At 27.4% G+C, this 23,586-nt stretch overlaps 4 protein-coding genes across 8 annotated transcripts; 3 read left to right on the top strand and 1 right to left on the bottom strand.

The window, feature by feature from the left end:
- Positions 1-1,877: 1,877 nt before the first annotated feature.
- On the top strand, positions 1,878-7,193 carry LOC132929179 (malate dehydrogenase, cytoplasmic). Its single transcript, XM_060994328.1, has 6 exons — positions 1,878-2,247; positions 5,443-5,638; positions 5,709-5,994; positions 6,081-6,270; positions 6,489-6,713; positions 6,788-7,193. Exons 1-6 carry the CDS (start codon positions 2,245-2,247, stop codon positions 6,884-6,886), a joined length of 999 nt encoding a protein of 332 aa, XP_060850311.1. The 5' UTR covers positions 1,878-2,244; the 3' UTR covers positions 6,887-7,193.
- A 2,109-nt stretch (positions 7,194-9,302) lies between these two features.
- LOC132928453 (ER lumen protein-retaining receptor-like) lies at positions 9,303-15,822 on the top strand. 5 transcript variants are annotated; one of them, XM_060993126.1, is made up of 9 exons: positions 9,330-9,764; positions 11,033-11,222; positions 12,118-12,187; positions 12,268-12,525; positions 13,822-14,023; positions 14,099-14,384; positions 14,454-14,643; positions 15,266-15,490; positions 15,557-15,822. In XM_060993126.1, exons 1-9 carry the CDS (start codon positions 9,674-9,676, stop codon positions 15,662-15,664), a joined length of 1,620 nt encoding a protein of 539 aa, XP_060849109.1. In that variant the 5' UTR covers positions 9,330-9,673; the 3' UTR covers positions 15,665-15,822. The 5 variants fall into 5 exon arrangements, with proteins under 5 accessions (XP_060849113.1, XP_060849109.1, XP_060849112.1 ...); XM_060993127.1 differs by lacking the exon at positions 9,330-9,764 and having other exon boundaries at positions 11,093-11,222; positions 11,965-12,187; XM_060993129.1 differs by lacking the exons at positions 9,330-9,764; positions 12,118-12,187 and having other exon boundaries at positions 11,080-11,222; positions 12,383-12,525.
- Positions 15,823-15,957: 135 nt separating this feature from the next.
- Positions 15,958-18,607, bottom strand: LOC132928454 (actin-related protein 10). Its single transcript, XM_060993131.1, has 7 exons — positions 18,193-18,607; positions 17,346-17,495; positions 17,158-17,266; positions 16,847-17,099; positions 16,562-16,776; positions 16,295-16,493; positions 15,958-16,235 (listed from the first exon to the last, which is right to left on the bottom strand). Exons 1-7 carry the CDS (start codon positions 18,261-18,263, stop codon positions 16,117-16,119), a joined length of 1,116 nt encoding a protein of 371 aa, XP_060849114.1. The 5' UTR covers positions 18,264-18,607; the 3' UTR covers positions 15,958-16,116.
- Positions 18,608-18,779: 172 nt separating this feature from the next.
- On the top strand, positions 18,780-22,027 carry LOC132928455 (ER lumen protein-retaining receptor). Its single transcript, XM_060993133.1, has 5 exons — positions 18,780-19,377; positions 20,361-20,550; positions 20,626-20,695; positions 20,754-21,006; positions 21,067-22,027. The coding sequence occupies exons 1-5, from the start codon at positions 19,287-19,289 to the stop codon at positions 21,099-21,101; spliced, it is 639 nt and encodes a 212-aa protein (XP_060849116.1). The 5' UTR covers positions 18,780-19,286; the 3' UTR covers positions 21,102-22,027.
- The last annotated feature ends 1,559 nt before the right edge of the window (positions 22,028-23,586 follow it).

Consider the following 23,586-nt stretch of genomic DNA (forward strand, 5'->3'; position numbering starts at 1 on the left):
AAAATTATCGTAGGCACCTAGGTGGTACTTAAATATAACCATAAATATTCTAACAAACTAATATACATATATGTGAATATAAGTTATAATGAATAGATAGATAATAAATATTTGCTATAATAATATAAAACATACAATAAGTAAGTACCAACTGCCTACTGTGTAAAAAGGAACCTAAAACTTAGCTATTTAAGCTATAAAAGACTAATTCTTTATTCAACGCAGTGTTTAAAATATTGTGTAAACTGTAAATATATCCCAAGTATTGAAGTATGTTGAATGTACATACAGATGGTACTTGCCAATGTTAGAAATGTTTTCTGAAATAAATACAAATATAACCTATAAATAAGTATATTATTTAAATATTTAATATTATATACCTAAATTGTAAATTATAATTTATATCATAATCATACCTATTACCTAGTCTATAAAGTATAAGTATTATATAGACGTATACACATTACACGCTAAATACGCAATTACTGCAGCTTAGTAAGGCATTAGGTTTTTAATTAATCCCATTAGACATATACCTAATTTAAAATTTTCATCCCACATGATGGCATTTTATTAGATAGGTAAGTAAAAAATATACTTTAAAATCTTGTATTCATTGATTTGAAGGGTAAGTGACAAAAATGTACACCTCATATTTAAATTAAAAGAGAAAATAAAAAAAAAGTTAAAAACATCAACCTAATTAGGTTTGTATCTGTGTTCAAGTATACCTAATATACTATATTATTATATTGTGATATTCTACAATGCTGATTTTGGTTTATTTACAAAAGTAATAAGTAAAACAAAATATTTTTAGTAGATATAATAGCCAATAGACTACACGGATATTAAGAATATACATAATATTATCTAATATTTTCATGTTAGCCCGTACACGGCCAATAAGTCGGACGTAAATTTACATGACAAACGATTATTGTAGGTGTTAACGGTTCGTGTTTATCTAAAACTCGAGTGATTTCGTCACGGTCTTCAGCACTCTTTTCATTGCTTTCTCGCAGAGATTAATGATTACTACTTTGGGTTTGGATTGTTTGGAACGAGCCCTTACATACAAATTTCTAATAAATAAACAGTAGGTATTAAAATGTATAATATTTATAAGCTATAAACTTATAACTAGGTAATTAGTATAAATGTTATACTTATGTACAGTAAACTATATACTAATAAAACTTAAATAAATATAAAACAACCTTTTATAGATACCTACTTTATTTTACCTATCTGTGCGAAAATTCTTGATGAGTAGGGTCCAGCTCGGGATTTGCGCAATGATACTTTTACTAAGACTGTAATGAAGTTGTTTTCTCTACATTGTGTAAAGCAAAGAAAACTACCAAAGAAAACAAGACCATGCACTCGTAGAACGTACCTACTAAAAACAGTAAATTAAGCTGACGACTAGTGGCTAAATAAGAAATCTAAATTGTATTTGTATTGTATAGATAGTATTTTTTGAACATAAACGTATTAATAATAATTATTATAACCAGTCCAGTTCATATTGGTATACTCGTGGTTAAATTATATTTTACCAACTAATATTTTCGGACCCCTTTTCTTTAAAAAATCCTAACCGTCGCCGAGTGCCAAGATGAACTGAACGGACACAACATAGCAACGACATTGACGAGACACATCGACTGTCGATGTTCGACAAAAAATAAAAATACAACGTTTCGTAGTTTCGTTGGTCGTCTCTAGCGATAATCTCGATTCTCGTTTCTCGACGACCGTGTGACGTGGTGTCGTGTGTGTGTGCAGTGTGCACCGGCCAGCACCGCCACCGCGTGTGTGGCACTGCAGCTCGCCGCTTGCGTGCGCGCGCAGCGATTGATAACGGCTCGTTACAACAATAATTGGATATTGGAATAACAAATTAACAAATAACATTTTTTATTTTATTTTTTTCCTCAGCTGACCCCATGCACGCAAGTACTCCTCGCTCTGATTATCGCCGTTTTTAACTTTTATACCTTTACTCGCATTATAATAACATTACGCTAAACGCGTTCCCCGCCGAGGTCATCTTGTAGCTCAATACTCTCCTCTTCATCCGGCATCCAACGGTCGTGAATTCGAGATATCATTCCGTGACCGCGCCGGCAGTCAATCGAACGCCATTCCCAAGTAGATATCTACCGCCGACAGTCGAGTTGCTGTACCCGTTGACAAAACTTCACGAGGACGCACCCCAAAACGACGACTTCGACGATGGTGAGTACCACGACCGTCGGTTATTTTTTTCCCGCAACTATAAATCGTAAACCGGATTTTTTCGAATGAGAACGGTCGACGATTTCTGCTCTTGCAATAATTACTATTTTACCCGTGACCTCTGTGTCCTTCAAGACGTCTACGCTCGTGTGGAGACGTCTGTGGGCGATGTTACGGGACATTATATAAGTAGACAACTGACCAACAACTCGTCATATAGCCAGGCCTTCAATGTTGTCATGTTGTCATCCTGTCCAGCATCCGTCTAAATTCCAGAACGACTCTGTTTTATTTATTCTAACTATAGTTGAACATTTGGATTGGAAATTATGCAATATTCAAATCAATTAGACATTATACCTATTTTTAATTTATACCGACTTGCACTATTTTGAAAAACTGTTTGTTTTATGTGCATTTGTGTCAAGAACCATAATGTCTAGGGTAGCAGTTCCCAAACTTTTTTGATTCACACGTCACCATGATTAAAAAAATATAATAGCGTCTCTCTTGAATAAATAATATAACATTTTTTATTATTATATAGTAGTATAGTGTATACAGTGGTATCAATATTTGGAGAGCAATATTAGGAATTCAGGAAGTTTTGGGTCCCATCAAATTCCAATGTATATATTTAACAGAAGAAAGTAAAGGAAAATTTGAGAAATAAAATAAAAATAAACCTCATTTAATTCACTATGTAGTTTGAACGTTAACATACAACTCTCCATTATTATACATTTGGGCGTTGTTATGAAACGTCTATACAATACATATCTTAAATCTTATACAAAAGACAGAAGATATTAAAATATTATGTGTAATTGTCTAAAAATATGTATAAAATAATTCAAAATGTCTTACCATTTAATTATCCTTATTATTGTTATATTCCATACCTATTATTGCAATAACCTACTCTCTCCACTCATGAAATCATTAAAATATACTATTATAAAATATTTATTTTTTTATTTAATATTTGTATAGACTCTTTCCAATACTTTTCACTAGTAAGAAAATTGTGATAGCTGCCCATTGGCAATGGTATATATTTACCTACTATGATTCGTAGAGATATAAGAACAAAGTATAAAAAGAGTGTGGGGTGTTGTAGCATCCCTGCATCCCCATAGCCAGTTTAAACCTGTGTATGTATAGAGTTCATAAAATATAAGCCATTCGGTAAGAAAATGTGGTTACTTTCCCACTTTTAACATCTAGTATTTAAATGTTATTCATAGTTAAAATGTTCAGACATTTCAAGCATTTTAAGAAAAAACTAGTTGAATTAAAATATATTACTTATACAACTACCAAACTAATATTTAATAATAGTTTTTGTAAATTGTTTAGGTATAAAATAAAAATAAATCTTTAACATTGTTTCACCAAATTTAAATATATCGAATATCTGCTGAAGTTTTTTTTCAGTATAATTATAATAATCTATACAAGTTAAATACTGTTTAATCATTAACCTTTGTATATTATATAAAGATAACATCATTTTTTTTAAGTACCTATTTCAAGTCAATTATAAAATATCTTTTTCTTGTTGTATTCATAAAAAAATTAATAGATGCCATGTTATGTGATTTAGTTTAAAATAAAACTACAATTTAATTTTTTCAAAATTATATCTTGCTATAGATCTTAGTTGTTAAAATTTACTAAAATTTTTACTATTTAACTATTTATACTAATATTTATAATTTTGTTTTTTTTGTGGATTTGGTATATTGTGTGTTTTATTAAAAAAATTAATTTGTACAAAACTAAATATTAATCTGAAAAGAATGAACTTATGAATACTTTTTTTTTAAATCTATAATACCTACCTATTTAATTGCATTTTAATTTAAAATATTGTTTGTTATCTTTTTGAATTACATGTTTTAAATACACTTCAGAGGTAATAATATAGGTTCTGATAAAACATTATCTGAATTAAATAATAGTATTAAGTAATTTAGTTAATTCTATGTTTAACTTTTATTATATTTGACATAAACAATTTTTATCATTTATAATATTATCTACCATTTATTTTCAATAACAATTAATTTAAATTTATATTTGACAATTATACAAGGTTACCTATTTTAAAATTTGTCATTTGACATTGTAAACTTACAATATATTTTACTTAACCAGTTGAACCAGATTTGTTTTAAAAACCGCTTATATAGTTATATACTTTGTTAGAATTGTTAGATGTTTTCTAGAATAAATTAAAATTCACAATATTATAAACATGAAATTGTGTAATTTTTTTCCTCGTATTTTATTTTATTGGACAAAATGAACACCATTAAGGAAATTAAAATATAATCTTTATATATACTTATTTATAATATTAAAATACTCTACTATTCTATTCTACTTTTATAAAAACTATTTTTTATAGTAAGTAAAAATAAAACTCGAAAATATCTGTTGTATAGAAGATAAATACTTCACCATTGAGTGGGTTGCATAATATAATAAATTATTCTGAACAGAGTCAGTATACCACCCCATACTTCTAATAATATTTTATGCCTAATTTATTTTTCGATTAGTAAAATACAGTCCGGTATTTTTTCAAAAACATTACATTTATTATGTAGGTAATAATAATTATAATATCATATTTAATTTTATTATTAATATTAACTTATATAGTTATATGTTTATATTGAAGTATACAAGAATGGCGTGGAATAAGTTCTAACTTCTAGGTATAAATAGCTAAAATTACTCTAAATATTTTGAAAATTTCATTAGTAAATTGAAGTTACTATGATTAATATTTATCAATATCTAATTTTGTTTAAATTTTAACTTTCAATACTCATTAAAAAAATGTATGACTAAACTTAATTTTTTATTTTTATAATTCTAGTAAGAACAACAGATATTATGAGTTATCTTGTATACATTTTTTAAGCTTTTATTATTCTAAAACAAATATCTTATTATAGTCATAAAAAAATATAATGTTAATTTGAATATTTACTATAAATTTCAACTATTTATAGTAATTCATTTTTGAGCAAACTTGTCAATAACTAGTGTTACATAAATATATCTTTTGGCCTTTTTTTCGTATTTCTTTCAAACAATAGGGAAGAATTAAAAAAAAATCCTTAAATGCTTATTTATTTTAACAATTTAACTGTATGGTAATGTTTATTTTACTGTTTTTAGGCTGAACCAATCCGTGTAGTGGTAACTGGCGCTGCTGGTCAGATAGCATATTCATTGATATCTATGATTGCCAATGGTGATGTATTTGGAAAGGAACAATCAGTAATTTTACACCTCTTAGATATCCCTCCTGCCATGGGTGTTCTTGAAGGTGTTTGTATGGAAATTGATGATCTTGCTTTACCCCTGGTCAAAGGTCAGATAATTTATTTTAAATATAATATCAGTAGAATTTAATTTTGCTAATAATTCAATTTTATGTTTAGGCTATGTAAAAACAACTGAACCAGAAGTAGCTTTTAAAGATGTTGATGCTGCTTTCTTGGTGGGTGCAATGCCAAGAAGGGAAGGAATGGAAAGAAAAGACTTGCTATCAGCTAATGTAAAGATATTTAAAGTACAAGGTGAAGCTTTGAACAAATATGCTAAAAAAGATGTTAAAGTTTTGGTTGTTGGAAATCCAGCAAACACTAATGCTTTAATATGCTCATTTTATGCTCCTTCCATACCTAAAGAAAACTTCACTGCTATGACTAGACTTGATCAAAACAGGTATAAATAATAGTATAATTTAAATAGTTTATAGTTGCATATTTATGCCTGAAATAATATACTTATTTTAAAATTAAAAAATATAGAGCTCAATCAGCTATTGCTAAACGTCTTGGACTATGTGTAAGCAATGTCAAGAATGTTACAATCTGGGGTAATCATTCATCAACTCAATTCCCAGATGTATTTAATGCATCAGTTACATTGTCTGGCAGTTCAAAAAGTGTTTATGATAGCATAAATGATTCACAATGGCTTGAAAGTGATTTTATTAAGGTAAGAAATTATGTTATACTGAATAACTGTTATTACATAAAATAGCATGTCATGGTGGTAAGTATTGCTCTAAAATAACATGAACAAATTTTCTTTATTCCTAAAATCATGATTTGATTAGCCCACATATATTAAAAAGTATATACATATAAAACTATTTTATAGTAACATTAAAATATTAAATAATAAATACAAACTCATAATTAATTTAATTTTAGACTATTCAAACTAGAGGAGCTGCTGTGATTCAAGCCAGAAAGATGTCATCAGCTATGTCAGCTGCTAAAGCAGCAGTTGATCACATGCGTGACTGGTGGTCTGGAACTTCTGACGGTTCTTGGGTTTCAATGGGAGTTATCTCAGATGGTTCATATGGTGTGCCAAAAGATTTAATTTATTCTTTGCCAGTATCCATTTCAAATAAGCAATGGAAAATTGTCCAGGTATAGTTTTATATAAGAAACATATTTTTGTTTTGAATTTGACTTATTACTACTATATTATTCATACTGTATAGGGTTTGAAAATAACCGACTTTGCAAAGGGCAAATTGGATTTGACAGCTAAAGAACTACTTGAAGAAAAAGAAGAGGCTATGGCTGTTTGTAATGCTTGACATGTGTTACCCCCAACCAACTGTAAGCTCTGAATCTGCTGCTGTATCCGAGGCACGATTTTTTTTTTTACTAGTGATTATACACGAGGTTTGGGGGTTATCCCAATCTCAAGATTGCCATTCATCAGTCATACTTAAAGATCTTACAATGCAATCATTCCCAAAAATGTATGCATTCTTTAATTAATTTAAATGTTACTACCTCTAAATGTATTTAGTATGTATCATAGTATTTATAACAATTATGGTAATGGAATTTTTATTTTTATTATAACATAAAAGAAATATATAAGGTGCCCGGATATAAGTTATTGTTTATTTAATTTTTACCTAATAAAAGTTTGTAGACTAATTCTATAAAATAATTTACTAAGTGTGTAATACTATACAAAAATTATTTTTAATTAGTACTACTGAATATTGAAACAAAAATAAATGGTTATATAGTATAAATAATGTTACCAACAAAAGATTTGATTTATATTAGGGCTTATGATTTCTTACAGGTATTAAAAGTACACATGTACAAAGATTCCGTTAATTGTGTATTTTTTTAACATGTACACACTGCACAAAAATACTCATATATCAATCACGTGTAAATATAATTATACGGGTTTTTCTTAACTTTCCGTGTATTTAAAAAATACAAAATTGAATTTATAATTTACAAAACATTTTTAATCATCTTTTATTTATACTGTTAAATTTTTCTTATGATAAAATTGTTCATTTTTATATGTTACTTGTTTGACTCATTTTGTATGGTGTAGTCTTATTGGCGTACACTACTCCTCACGGTGGTTTTATTTAATAGTTTAATAAAAATACTCCCAAATTTAACAACGAAATTGAAAATTCTCATCAGTTGATACATCAGTAGTTATTACTCTCAAAGTTTTTGTTGCAAAGTGTGAATTGGTATCAACTGTTTTTATAATAAATATAAATAATATAAATTGTATGTAATAATAATGTTCAGTCTCATTTCTGTGCGTTCTACTGATAAAGTTAGTTTTTTCATATTATCTAAGTATTTTAATTCTATATTTTAGCTTAATAAGTGCTTTTATTATGTCGCCATCCTCGTGCAGCATCAATGTGCAGGTCAAAATCAAACCACAAATAAATTCAAGTCCAAAAACGGTTAAAACCCGTTCTCCAGCTTGGATTTTAAGGATTCGACTTAAAAGTTCGTCTTGTTCTGTCTCGCAGACGCCAGGTTTGCGTTGATCGACTGGTTGGCAACCCCTGATTTAGACCCTTTACCTGCATTTTTTAAACTAGCAGGGTACTTATAATATTTTTATGATCCTGTTAATGGTTTAGAGTTGGCCAATAATTCCGATGGGTTAACTTTTGAAAATTCTGGACAGAAGACATCTCTAATTTTTAATAATGTATTTCAACTATACGTAAATAAAACTATAATTAAAAAATTTGTATGACCCTAGGGATTTTTTTTACACATTCAAAAAAATAAATAAGTAAAAAAAATCTATTGGTTTCAGTATTTTTTTAGTACAACCTAAAAAGTATAAACTATAAGTACGATAGCTAAACTTTGATTGTTTTAAAAATTATAAATACCTACCAAAACAACTGAAAAAAAAAAATTATTCAAAATGTCGTTTTTTTAATATATTTTTTGAGAATAGGTACCTCAATATTTTAAAAATCAATTGTTTTTCAGTTTTTCGATATAACTCGTAATAAAAAAGAGCAATAATTTTTTCACACTCAAATTCAGTGTCCTAACACACATTTTGAAAAAAAAATTGAAAAACGAAACGTTTGGGCCATAAACTGGGTTTGTTCTAAAATTTAAAATATATTTTTTCATTCAAAAGAATAAAAAAATATTTTCAAAAACGTTCATAAATAATGAGTTTATTTCGATAAAATAATAACTAGGTATAACAAAATATCGTAGTAGGTAATTCTAACTTCAATTATTGCATAGGTATTAAAATAAATTGTGGCTATGTATTTTTAATATTTTTGTATAGATATAGATATTGTATAGATCATTGTAGAAGTATCTACAACGGCGTGTACGCGCCAAAATTATACAAATTCTATGAGTAAGCTCTTCCCGGATGGTTAGGCTTAGGATAGGTAAAATTCTATAATTTATCACTAGCGGAAAACGTGAAGTTCATTTTTGGCGGAAACCAGCGACATCCGTATATCTATAATATATATTGAATAGTTAATACAAAATTGTATATATATTATATAAGTATCTATGCTAGTATACTATAGTATACCTAATACCTAGGCGACATTAAAAGAACTAAATTTTAATATTCTGTTCACTGTTGTAAGATCTATAGTTATCCCTTGAGATTAGTTGAGAAGACTATACCACCATTGTTGAATTTTGAACTATTGAACTTTGAAGTGTGTTCAATTACTAAATTAGCACTTATAAAGTCATTTTTACGATAAAGATAAAACATCATATTTATTCTTTCAGTTGGTCATGAGTACATGACGATTTGACGTAATGACGTAATACTGTGTTCGGTAAATGACGATTGGTGACTACTAAGTACTAACTATAGGTGTTGGCGGTGGTAGTCATACCGTCGTATATCTGGGTGCCGGCAATCTCGTTGTAGTATTTATATTGCAGGTAAATCGGTTCCTCTGTCCTCCGCACAATCGACGGTTACTACGACATTGCCGTCAATCGTCATATTCACTCGGTCTACCTAGTACCTCCACAATCCGTGCTCTTCGTGTGTTCTGATCAATGGTAAAAACTAAAAGTCCTAAACCAACATGAACCTGTTCAGACTTTGCGGCGACATGATACACCTACTCGCGAACCTAATGTTACCGGTCGTGATGTGGAAAACTCAATCTTGCGCCGGTAAGTGACAATATCAAATCAATTTATCGTATAATCACAGATTAACCGAGTACGGAGTAATTAATAAGTATAAAAAAATAAGTATTCTGACATTCGGCGGTATTATTATTATAATAAATTATACCATCGGGGGCCGAGGCGTCAGACCGACGTCGTCGTTTTAAATATATAGGTATAAAATATATAATATAGGTATATATGTATTCACAACATATATCGAACTATATTTATTTATGTATTTACTAGCTGAATTACCCGTCGTTGCCGGGTTTAAGTATAAAAAATGTCTACAGCCCAACTTTAACCGGACGGCCGCAGACCAAGACAGACGATTAATATAGATAGGTATACAAATTACATGTAAAAAATTATTTTTACCGATTTCAACCCTTTAAAATCAAAATTTTGATAAATCCTTTCTTAGTGCCCGAAGAAATTATTATAAAACTCTATCCTCGAAATTTCAAGTCGATAACTCAAATAGGTTCGGCTCTGCGTTGATTATTGGTAAAGTACACTTTTCTTTATAGTTTATATATAGACTATAGAGATTAAAAATACGGTAAGGTATCTCAACAGTAATGGTGACATTACAAGTAACATTTAATAATTAAAATATTATAAAACAATTAAAAGATAAAATAAGAAAAAATGTACAATGAACCACAAAGAAAATATAAAATATGTATAGTAAAATATAGTAGGTTAATTAGAAGAGTGAGACTGTTCAATATTGACAATTCTCATTATACTTTTGAATTTTTTAATTCATTTAATTATTATGAAATTTAAAATTTAAATTTCTATGTTAAAAATATTAATAAAATTACTTTGGGACAAAAAAAAAATTGTTTCTTTTTTTTTTTTGTTATTTCGGGGATATAAATCTATTGTTACTGAATTAAAGATTAATAAAATCGTTGAAAATAAAAATAACTTACGATTTCTTACTGATTGAACCACTCACCTAGTATAAGTCTATAGGTACATTTCATTGAAATGGACGTGATAAATTTCCGAGTCCAATATTAAATAATAATTTACAATTTACAAGATAAATATAAAAAAAAATCTGTGATTTACATAATATACCTACGATTAAAAACGATTCCGAGTGGAAATAGTCTACCTAATATTTTATACCTAAGAAGTTTCATCTTCCATTATAGATAAAACAATAAGGCTCTATTGTATTCTCTATACACATGCTAAACACTTGAAAATAATAATTATATCTATACTAATTATAATATTATGCATTCTTACAGGTATTTCAAGAAAAACTCAAATACTTTTTGCAACTGTTTTTACAACAAGATATATAGACTTATTCATACATTTTGTGTCTATATACAATAGTTTTATGAAAATAGTGTTCCTAACATTGTCATACATAACTTTACACTTGATGTTTTATACATTTAAGTCAACATACGATCACAAAAATGATCGTTTTAGGTAAATAATTATTAATTCATTAAATAAGTTTAAGGCCAAAGTACAGTTTTCTATCCTTACATTAGATTTGATTAATTAGATTTGATTTATTCCATTAAAAATAATAATAATAATATTTTCTTACTGAACTCCATCCGGTAACAAGGAAGGAATTTGAAAATTTTAACTTCATTATTAGAATTGCTTACACTGAGTTACACTTCAACACCTGTAGCATATCTTTGCATATATATTATATTATATTTAACTGTATTTCTTTATATTAATTATAAATTACAGTGAGTCAGTGACATAACTTCAAATGGTATTATATCTCTATAGTAGAGGAAACTCTAGGGGAACATTTTAATATTTTTTAGCTAAGCATAAGTATAATATATTTAATTTACCCTCTAATTAACATTATTTTTACCAAAAAAATCAGTAATACCTATAGCATGATTTATATCTTATGATAAGTTAACTTATGTTACTTTGAGTTTATATAAAAGAAATTGATGAAAGTTATTAAATTTAGCAGGGCCTGATAGCTGATACAGAGTAAAGAGCTTCTTGTAAAGCTTACATATGTATACCTAAAAAGTTAAATTATTGAAAAAAAATTAAAAGAGGAAAATCAATGATATTATTTATACAGTATATTTAAATTAATTATTTAAACTTAAAATTTGAAAATCAAAATTAATTTTGCTGAACATTATTTAGTTAGGTACCGACTGCAAACTGTTTTTTTTTTTTAAAGATTGAAACACATTCAAATTCCAGTCCATATTCCAAATTACTTTTAGTCTTTAGATACCAATGGGTCGTTGATTAAGTATACATAATCAGTACCCACAATGAACTAATTTATTCTAATAATCTACACAAAATCTGCTAAAATATATGTTTTTAGAATCGTGTACTTGATTGTACCATCATTGGTGCTATCATTTGTCTTTGTACATGTCTATACTGTGATAGAGGTTAGTTTTTTGATGTATAAATAAAAATTATAGTTATACATACCTATGTCCAAAATTTCTTATATTATTTTGATTTCTAGATTGTATGGACATGTAGTTTTTATTTGGAGTCAGTTGCAATTGTACCACAATTATTTATGGTGCCAAGAACAAGTCAAGATGAATCCATTATTTCACACTATTTATTTGCTCTAGGATCTTACAAAGCACTGTATTTACTAAATTGGATTTACCGTTATTATGAAGAACATTACTTTGATTCGATTGTAATTGTGGCTGGAATTGTGGAAACTGTCATCACATATTTTGGTTATTTTTCAATCTTCATTAGACCAAAAGTATAGTATTAATATTTATTTTACAGTTTAAAAATCCACTTACTATTTTATTTCATTTTTGTTTAGTACAAAAAGCATACATTTTATTTTAATTCAAATAATGTATTATTATTTTCTATCAATTAACATCTTTATTAAATTAATTTTAATTCATATCTATATAATGATTATACATCTTTACATGACTATATTGGCAATATTATTTTAATATTTTTTAAAACAACAATTCCTTATTAATATTTACCTACTTGTAATACTTAAAAATTATTAATTAGAAAGTCATATAACAATATTGTTATTTGATATAATAAATTAATAAACACAGTAATTAAGCTCATCATACAAGTGTGATTTTAAAAGTTTTGCCATTTTAATTTTTATGATTAATCATGATTTCTAATTCAATGCATCAAAATAAGTATATTATCATTATATAGATATTAGATAGTATACCTACCTATAACACTTAACGACTTAACTATAGATTTTAACAAGATAATATTAATGCTTACATAATAAAATATTATATTTCAATACAATTTAAAATAATGTTATAATAGTCTAATGGAAATCTAAGGAATGACTCATATGTTAAAGCTTTAAGATGTAAAGGAATGTTCTTATTATTTTTTGAATTTTCTTTATAAATTAATGGTAATCATTATTTTACTTATAATATTTTATTGAAATTTCTGCTTACTTATACTAAAAGGGCTTTTAATTCAATTTTTTAGTACATAATTATTAAGATTTCAAGATAAATTTAAGCTAAAAATAAGTTTTGTAAGTTTATTAATAAATAAAATGGAAAGATTCTATCTCAATGAAAATCATTATCTAGTAAATTAAACTTAGTGTTAGTTAGAATCTTTTCAAATTAAATAAACAATTTAAAAATTATTTAGAATGAAAACATTCTATAATGTTATTGTGCATCCAATGTTACATAATATTCAGTGTTGGCCTGGCTAGGACCGTGAACGCAGCCAAGGCCCCGAGCTTTTTTTTTAGTTTATAATTAGTGGAACTTAAAATATGCCGAGCCCCCGTACAATAGGTTTGATCAATATTTTATTTAATTATTAACATTGCTGCTATATCGAAATGGAGTAGTAAAGTAAGAACTACAAACTACACTATAATATATATATATAGATATAGTATATAGGTACGTGTTGACTAAGGACTTCTCAAAGATTGTCATTGGTAAAAATCTAAAAAAATATTTTCTTATTGTCATTAAATATACCAAATTTTACATACAATTTTAATTTTGTAATACATATTTTTTAATAGGCTAATAATGGACCAATTCGAGTAGTTGTAACAGATGCTGCTGGTCAACTTGCTTACTCTTTGATATTCAAGATTGCTAATGGCGATGTTTTTGGAACTAAACAACAAGTAATATTACACCTTATAGACATTCCATCTGCAATGGAAATTCTTGAAGGTGTATGCATGGAAATTGAAGATCTAGCTTTACCTTTAGTCAAAGGTTTGAAAAGTTTGAATGTAATGTACAAAAATGTTCATAGAAATTTACATATAATATAATTTTTATAATATTTAGGTTGTGTGAAAACAACTAAATTAGAAGAAGCATTTAAAGATGTTGATGCTGCTTTCTTATTAGGCACAATGCCAGATAGTGAAAGTAAAGAAAAAAAAGACTTTCTGTCATCTAATGTGAAGATTTTCAAATTACTAGGTGGCGCTTTAGATAAATATGCAAAGAAAGATATTAAAGTTTTAGTGATTGGAAATTCAGCCAACACTAATGCTTTAATATGCTCTTTACACGCTCCTTCCATACCCAAGAAGAACTTTACTGCAATGACAAGACTTATTCAAAATCGGTATATAACTTTGTAAATATTACACAAATAAATTATAATATAATTTTTGATTTGAAATAAATATTACAGAGCCCAGTCTGCTATTGCTATATATCTTAGACTAAGTGTAAGTAATATAAAAAATGTTACAATCTGGGGTAATCAATCATCAACTCAATTCCCAGATGTTTTTAATGCATCAGTACAATTATGTGACAGCTCAAAAAGTGTATATGACACCATAAAAGATACACAATGGCTCGAAGAAGATTTTATTAAGGTAAAAAAATGTATTGCATTTTGGTAAATGTATACTTATTATTTAATTCAAACAAATATTTGAATTATAAAATTAGTTAAAATCAAATGCATTAGTATATTTATTACAAAGGCTCAGAGGTTATAAAAGCTTAAATAGACCAAAAAAATAAATCTAGGAATTTATAATTATTTATCAACAACTTATTACTATATTTACATTTTTTTTTTAAATAAATAAAAAAAGACCTCATCAATTGATTATCTTAATTAATGAATTGAAAAATAAGTATATAGTAAAAATATATTTTTAATTTGTGTATAATTGATTGACAACTAATTAAATACATTTTATTTAATCAATGGTAAGGTTAGGTATAATTTGTTGATGTATTATTAATAATATCACATTATCTGGATTACAAAAATAACCCACTAATACCTTTTAATAAATTCTTACATACATAGTTTTATTTAACAATATGGTTGCGCCTGTGATTTGTTTCAAAGCCATTAAATATATTAGACCTGTGTAAAAACAATGTAGCAAAAAAGTGCATTATAAATGCATGAATTGAAGAACACCGATAATAAGTTAAAAAATATCCTAATACTTTAAATAATAATAATTCGATCAATTTTAGATTATTCAAAGTAGGGAGGCAGCTGTCATTCAAGCTAAAAAGAATTCATCAGCTATGTCTGCCGCTAAAGCAGCTGTTGATCACATGCATGACTGGTGGTTTGGAACTTCGAATGGAACCTGGGTTTCAATGGGAGTTATATCTGATGGTTCATATGGCGTGCCCAAAGATTTGATTTACTCTATGCCAGTAACTATTTATAAAAAACAATGGAAAATTGTGCAGGTATAGCATTATCAAGAAATGTAATTAATTTTGGATATAATATAATGAATTATACAATTTTTAAAGGGTTTAAAAATAACTAATTTTGCAAAGAAAAAATTGGATTTGACTACTGAAGAACTGTTGTATGAAAAAGAAAAAGCTTTGGAAATTTGCAATCTTTGTTGTGTATAACTTTTGACTGACTAAAAAATCTGGATAGACTACTATATTTAAGACATAACTTTTAACAACAAATATGATTTTTACCATTTTTGGATAATTTTCTTGTCTCATAAGCAGTAACGTAAATTGTCACCTTGGTTACAATAATATTGATATCAATGTAAATCATTTAATTTTATTAATTTATCTATTATTTTTGATGTTTTAAAAATCAGTTTTATATTTCTGCTATAAATATGAGAGAAAAACGATGATTGTATTTTGATGTACCAACCAGTAGAGGAGAATTTTTGATATTAATATTCATAGTTTTAAATGTTTTATTATCATTATCTAAAAATGGTTAAACAAAAATAATTTATATTATATTATTTTAAGAACAAATTTTCCTTGATCGACCAAATGTTAATTTATAACAAAAAAAAAATAAATACATGTATATAAAGTGTGGTTATTATGATTTATTCAATTTTTTGCCTAGTGAAAGTTGTTGGCCAATCTGGAACATAATTTTCATTTATATAATTTTCCCTTGTCTGTGAAAGTATGTTTAAATTATTTGTACTTCCAAATATTGATCCTATTGACAAAAAACCACACTTAAATGATTAATTCTTTAAAATATGTTTATTTATTTACCTCCAAGCCACGCAATGTAATTTTCATATGCAGGTGCAATATGAAATTTGAATTTTGTGATTTTTAAGTTGTTATATTTGGAAGACTTAAGCTTTTCTAAGAGTTCTTCTTTTAATCTTGACATAAAACCTTTAGTCATTACTGTACCTCCTATAAGAACAATATTTTCTGCAAGCTTTAATCGCATATCCACATTACTCTGTAATTAAAAATAATTAAATTATTTCAGAAAATTTTGTTATAAGATCAAATTATTAGTTGACAAACATTAATTATGGTTTCAAGTATCATAGTAGTAATAGACATTTCATCAATATTTTCTTCAAATAACACATCATGGACTGTTTCTCTGACACTTCCTGGTATTGTTATGGATCTTTCTCCATTTATATGATAATCAACATCAGTAGTTTTTGGTTCAACATTTTGACCGGTAGCTAGAATTTTGCTGCGATTTAATGTAGTCACAAAACAGGTTCTGGCTGAAAACAAATTATACCAATTAAGTAATAGATTAATACAAAATTAATAAAAAATATATTTATCTGTCACCTTTAATATCTTCAGCAATACTGTCGATCGATTCATCAGGAGATAATTGACCCATATCAATACGAGTTTTGATTTGGTTTTCTACCTCTTGTCCTGCCAATGCCATTGCTTGCCATAATCGTAAAACAGGTACTCCTTCACATACTGGTATAAGAATAGCTTCCTTGTATCCCACATCAAGTACTAAACCGGTGGAAATTCCAAGTGTGAACAAAGAAGCACAATGTGATGGAACAAAACATAGTGATGCAACCTGCATTAAAGCATTATATTTTTATCATGTTATTCTATTATAAATTATAGCACCTTACTTCATAAGTAATGAACAACACTTTAGCAAGAATTTCTTTAAACGTTGTTGGTGATAATAATGATTCAACAATTATTACTTTTTTATCCTTAGGTGCCACAAGTGCATATCTAGGAAATAAAAAACAATTTTGTTGTTATTCTAGTTTATGATAGGTTAATATCATTAAAAAATGTTAAAATACTTTACTTGTAAAATAACATATGTATGAAATTTGTCAAAGCTAACGTAAGTGTTTGTACATCTTTACATTTATATATATCAGGAATGGGTATGCCATCTATTTCACAACAAGTAGGTATGATACATCTAGGTGAATGTTCAGTAGCAAATCCAAATCTGAAAAATGTCAAAATTCATGCAATTTGAACTTGATTAGATTATGTGAAATATGAATACAACAAATAGGCGGAGATATGTATCAGAATTAACCAGTAACCCATAACATTCTTAAAAAGTCTAAAAAAAAAATACATATGATCTGAATATTTTTTTTCCATAATACCAAAATTAACTGAAACTCGAATTAAAACATTTTGATTAACCCAAAACACAAATAAATTCTTACAAATTGTACGTGCAAATATTAGGTTGATTTTGTAAATATTTATTTCAAACGAGTATACATAGACAAATATACTCAACATTTTGGGGAACTAAGTTATCTTAATAATATCCAAGACATTTTTTTCTTATGATATATAATATTTACATCATGCATCTAATAACTCTTTTAATATTTTTTAAGTTTTTTCTGAACTTGTAAACCCGAATAATAATGATCATTAATACCCCCAAATGTTTGTTTAAATAATTTATTCCCATGTTTAAACACCCGAATATACCCAATATCTGACAACCAAATAAATAATTAGGTGCAAAGCATAGCTAAAAGGAGTGGGATACAAATGTATGTTGAAACATTTCAGTTATAATAATATGAGTTAAGTAATTACTAATTATGCAAGAATAATATATCCATCACCCATATATCCTAATTTTAAACTGATTGAAATTAGAAACAATTCACACTCACTTTGTGTACTTAGTTCCAATATCGATAACTATACATTGTTTTTCGGGTAAAAAGTCCGAATCGATTTTCATCGTTTTAACGAACACGACAATATTGTATTTGAATAGCAATACTAAAAAGTAATAATATTAATTTGGTTTATTCGGTATAGTTGTATCGCATGGAAAATCTGATCAAGTATTTTGACTTCAGTAATATTATTAATTTATAATTCTTAGACACTTGATAGACTGTAAGCCATAAGTTCACCAAGACGTTCTTCACTACAAGTAGTGAGTTATGTTATCACGTCGACTTAATTCATTTTCGTGTACACGCAGAACGATTAGAACGAAGTACATACACGAAATTTATAATTTTAATTTTTTTTTTGTATTTTCAATTTTGTGTTTCACGCACGGCTACTAATATAGATAACATTATCTCGGGTTTGCTAAACATCAAGGCACAGTGTGGTCCGTACGTGCGATTTACTCAAAAACTACACCGCGTAACTGGCTGCAGTGGACCGTTTACCGGCACGCAGGCAACTTATTGCGGTGCGTCGGCGCGCGACGTCGGTCGTACCAAATAATAATACGATGATGATATTGTATGTGTTAGCCGTTCAGTGGGTATACGTTGTAGCCTGTAGGGTTCTCTATACGTCTGCAGTATCAATTAACTGGGAAAAAAAAAAACGCCGGCCACGTCATTCTGCAGTAGCCGCGACCGTGTTATCTCGTCGCGTATAGCATTTTGAGTACAAAATATATCCTCCTCTATTATTATTATTATTATTATTATTAAAATACTCGTCCACAGTTGTCAAGAGTCAATAGGTTTACGGTACACGTTACATTTGTTTATCATAAGACGTTTTATTTGTTCACCACCCCTTTTCGCAACCGACCGTTTTTACACATCCGAAGTTCGTGTTTCCCGAGAAATAGCCGACTGTTCCTAGACGGCGTCTGAGACCGTTCGGCCCTGTCCCACCAACGACGCAGGGCTAGTGAACACACGTACCTTCTTGTTCGTGTGTGGACCAATAACGGTTCGTTGCCGTTCGAGTTTTTTGAGACGGTGCCCAACGCCGTCAACAAGAAACCGAAATGAACATATTCAGACTTAGCGGTGACTTGTCACATCTGCTGGCCATCCTGCTGTTGCTTGTCAAGATATGGAAGACCCGATCTTGCGCCGGTAACACATCACGATAATATTATTACTGATCGATGCTCAGGCATTGGTTGCCCAATGCCCATCTGCTGTGACCAATTATAAATTTGTCAACGCAAACCCTGGGGAAAATAAAGCACATTGAGGTCTTAGCACTATAATGGTGCAAGTATCTCGTTGTACCTACATTTTTTCATACCGGTTTGTGTTGGCTAATTTCTAGCAATATAAAATATGCATGCAAAGCCCTCCCCTGACTACAGTGATGTGCGCTTGTCTGGGTGTGCAGCATCTGGGTCTGAGTGTATGCCCGAGTTTGCAGTCACCAAAGACCGACATCAATGGTACCTGTACTATCTATAAGATCCGAGGGATGATACAAATTAGTTTTGAGTATTGTCTTCGATAGTCTTATTACAAAAAAAAAAATATGTGTAATATATAAACATAAACTTAATATTTGCATCAGTTATTACACCCAAGTGTATCTAACCTTTTGATACCTAATTATTAACATTCAACTATCTATCTATATCTCTTTATTTTTTTATTTCTATTTCATTTAACATAGGTGTTTTTTAGACATACTAGACTATATCTATCATTTACTATGATTTTTCATTTTTTAATATAATATGTTTTTTAATTATAAATTGTACCAATACTATTATTTATTATAAAGAAGTACATCAAACATTAGATATATTTCAAATTAATTACCATAAAGGATACATTTTATCAAACTACCGTATGTTCTGATTTGATTATAAAACATTTTATGTACATTATTATGTATTTATGTGTATTATTTAAAATGGTTTAAACAAGGTATTAAATCTCTTTTTTAATTATTTTCTATTTAATTTCACGATATCAGAACCATTAAATGTGATCAGTATTTAATTACCTATCTATTTATTTAGTTGTATTTGTACAAGACAATATTTATCTATTTTCAGTTATAATAAATACAACTTAATAAATTAATGTATTTTTTTTTTTTACAGGTATTTCGGGAAAATCTCAAATACTCTTTGCAATTGTTTATACAACACGATATCTAGATTTATTCACAAGTTTTGTATCTGTATATAACAGTTTTATGAAAGTAGTGTTTCTAACAGCGTCATATGGAACATTATACTTAATGTTCTTCAAGTTTAAGCCAACATACGACCATAACCATGATAGCTTTAGGTAATTTATATAGCTAAACTCAATATGCATGTTATGTTTAAAATTTAATTAATAAATATATGCATATTTTTTCAGAATTTTGTACTTAATCATACCATCGTTGGTGCTATCATTTGTCATTGTTCATGTTTATACTGTGATGGAAGTTAGTTTTTAAATATAATCTTTATATACAAATTATAAACTGTTATTTTTAATTTTAGATTTTGTGGACGTACAGTATCTATTTAGAAGCAGTTGCAATCATGCCACAATTATTTATGGTATCTAGAACAGGTGAAGCTGAGACCATTACTTCTCACTATTTGTTTGCACTGGGCTCTTACAGAGCATTATATATATTGAATTGGATTTATCGTTATTACACAGAAGATTTTCTTGATATGATTGTAATTATTGCTGGAATTGTGCAAACCATCTTATATTGTGACTTCTTTTATCTCTATATAACTAAAGGTAAATATAACTAAAATGTATTCATATTTATTTTAATTTATTGTTATTGTTATTTTTCAGTTTTAAAAGGTAAACGACTGTCCTTACCTGTCTAAACATGGAAGGAAAACCTCAGACCAAAGTGTCAGTATAAAACAGACTATTTACACATTAATGTCATGTCATATGAATTTTTTTTGTACATAAACAAATAGCTTACATTTGTTGTAAGATGTTACAGTAGGTCATTGGATACCTTATAAATACGAGATATATTTTATTTTAGTTCTAAACTTAAATTATTTGGGATAATTAAACCAAAATATTATCAATTATGATAACAATTTTTCTGTTTTCTATTTTATAGCACAATATTTTCATTATACAAGTATATGTATATATTGTAAATTTATATATATATATATATGCTTATATTTATAACCGTAAATTTATATCTTTAATGATCCATATTAAAAGAAAAGAAATTCACATTTTATTATTTATTTAAATTATTAATATTTTTATGCAAATCAAATGAGGCAAATGTTTACAATTTTTTTATTGTATAATCATATTTTTTTGTTTATTTATTAAACAAATTCCTTTTTAATTTATAATTATTATTATCATGTTATTAAAATCATAAAGTTTAATTAAATATATGTAATTCCCCAACTGTTAATATATTTGTTAATGTAAGTTACTGAATTTATTAAAATGAATTTTGAAATATTTGTAAATATGTTATTTTTCCAGACTTAAAAATATGTTTTATATAAAAACAATAGAAATTTAACAATTCAAAATATAAATATGAAAATATTTAATATTCTGTATACTCAATATTCACTACTTAATTCAGCAGCAACTGAACTTGGCATTTCTAAAAAATAATATTTCGTGTTATTGAATTTTTACTCTACATTACCTAATTTACAATTTTAATGGTTTTAATTTATTTGTGAAGCTTAACATATTAGATTCAAAATTGAAGATATGTAACACTTGTAAGAAAATAGAAAATTAATAACATAACTGATAATTTATTTGTTATTATTTATATATATTTTTTTTTATGGTTCCAATCATATAATTTATAATAATAAAATATTCAGTCGTCTATAATTACTTTATTTACAATTATATAATATTTATAAATTCATATGTATGTAGAAAACTTGCCTAACTGTAAAAGTATGATAAACTATAAAGTGGTTTATTATGATTTGCAGTTGTCACTCTAAAACTCAAGTAGTTCAAGCATGAGATGGACAATTTTTATAATCAAGAATTTTGTGTAAACAATATTCAATTAGCATTAGTCTACTTATTTAATCTTAAAAAAATAAGTATAAATAACTCATATATTGTGTGGGTATAATGTGCAATATTTACCTATTAGATTATTATTTTTAAAAGGAATTCCATTTTCAATGGACGTTGTTAGTTTCCGAAAATACTTTATAAAATATGTTTTTAAACAGTCCTGTTAGTGTATTCAGGTACACTATGTAATACAGCGTCATAATTATATTAAATAACCGGTTTTATACAATATTTTCTAGTTTCCGTTAAGGTTAATGACCTCCATAAAAACAACGGTAGAAACGTGAACGTACGTAGTATTTACGACCAAAATGGATATTAGATTAGATATTAGTATTGATTTTATAATAGTTAGGTCTATCATTGCGATAATATTGTTATTATAAGTGTTTTTTTTTTTTTATATAGTTTTAGTATACTAGGTACTTAATTATGTAATTATCATAGGTGATAGGTAACGTTTTTTATATTTGTATATATTTAAATCGATACAAATATACAATGTTTATGTATCACCTACCTAGTTCCCGGTTACCTTTACAATCGAATACATACAAGGTATAAACTTTCTGGTATGTATAATATTTATTATTGGATATTTCCTACTTCGACAACAGTTTTGATGAGTTACTACCGACTACAATCTGAAATTAATCTATCTTTAGAAATAAAATCGAGTGTAGCCCATGATTAAATAGAAATATCAGAATCAACGTATTTCAGTGCTTGAGTATACCTATAATAACAATTGGTATCGATAGATAATAACAGATCGTTAAAAATAGGACAATTATTGCATAAAATACTGTAGTAATAATATTTGAAACCTCAAACATACAAAAATAGTTTTTAAGTATCTATAGGTAGTCTAGCTAAAAAAAAATGAAAAATGAAAAAGAGACGAAACTCACTACTCAGAGAAAACTTAGTAAAACCATGATAATACATCTAACAATTTAAATCGATTCATCAATGGTATACCGGCGTCTCATTCGAGTAGAATGTATAGTGTCATAAAAAATATTTTCAACCAAATAGTTTTCTCGTTTCTTATTAAATTTATAATAGTTTCGGTCATTTTTTTGTAGTAGAAATATATTCAACTTTGAGAGAGAGAATTCTGATAGTAAATTACATATAAACATCTAGTTGATTGTTTGAACGGTCAAAAGTAAAATTTCCATAGGGTTTTTAAACTAAACCTATTTTTGGTAAAATAAAAATTGTTTATTTATTGAAATTCAAAAGCGATTAAATATCTAGACATCAACATTT

This window comes from Rhopalosiphum padi, chromosome 4 (assembly GCF_020882245.1).
Source record: "Rhopalosiphum padi isolate XX-2018 chromosome 4, ASM2088224v1, whole genome shotgun sequence".
NCBI lineage: Eukaryota > Metazoa > Arthropoda > Insecta > Hemiptera > Aphididae > Rhopalosiphum > Rhopalosiphum padi.

What these genes read in the sequence shown, in the direction of transcription:
- LOC132928454 (XM_060993131.1), bottom strand. Translation starts at nt 18,263, where the DNA reads ATGAAAATCGATTCGGACTTTTTACCCGAAAAACAATGTATAGTTATC. An exon ending in TATTGCTGAAGATATTAAAG is followed by an intron (nt 16,777 to 16,846) that starts GTGACAGATAAA and finishes ATTTGTTTTCAG; the next exon opens with CCAGAACCTGTTTTGTGACT. An exon ending in TTACATTGCGTGGCTTGGAG is followed by an intron (nt 16,236 to 16,294) that starts GTAAATAAATAA and finishes TTTTGTCAATAG; the next exon opens with GATCAATATTTGGAAGTACA.
- LOC132928455 (XM_060993133.1), top strand. Translation starts at nt 19,287, where the DNA reads ATGAACATATTCAGACTTAGCGGTGACTTGTCACATCTGCTGGCCATC. An exon ending in CATAACCATGATAGCTTTAG is followed by an intron (nt 20,551 to 20,625) that starts GTAATTTATATA and finishes ATATTTTTTCAG; the next exon opens with AATTTTGTACTTAATCATAC. An exon ending in ATGTTTATACTGTGATGGAA is followed by an intron (nt 20,696 to 20,753) that starts GTTAGTTTTTAA and finishes TTTTAATTTTAG; the next exon opens with ATTTTGTGGACGTACAGTAT.
- LOC132928453 (XM_060993126.1), top strand. Translation starts at nt 9,674, where the DNA reads ATGAACCTGTTCAGACTTTGCGGCGACATGATACACCTACTCGCGAAC. An exon ending in AGCTTTACCTTTAGTCAAAG is followed by an intron (nt 14,024 to 14,098) that starts GTTTGAAAAGTT and finishes TATAATATTTAG; the next exon opens with GTTGTGTGAAAACAACTAAA. An exon ending in ACAAGACTTATTCAAAATCG is followed by an intron (nt 14,385 to 14,453) that starts GTATATAACTTT and finishes TAAATATTACAG; the next exon opens with AGCCCAGTCTGCTATTGCTA.
- LOC132929179 (XM_060994328.1), top strand. An exon ending in TTGAAAGTGATTTTATTAAG is followed by an intron (nt 6,271 to 6,488) that starts GTAAGAAATTAT and finishes ATTTAATTTTAG; the next exon opens with ACTATTCAAACTAGAGGAGC. An exon ending in AGCAATGGAAAATTGTCCAG is followed by an intron (nt 6,714 to 6,787) that starts GTATAGTTTTAT and finishes CATACTGTATAG; the next exon opens with GGTTTGAAAATAACCGACTT.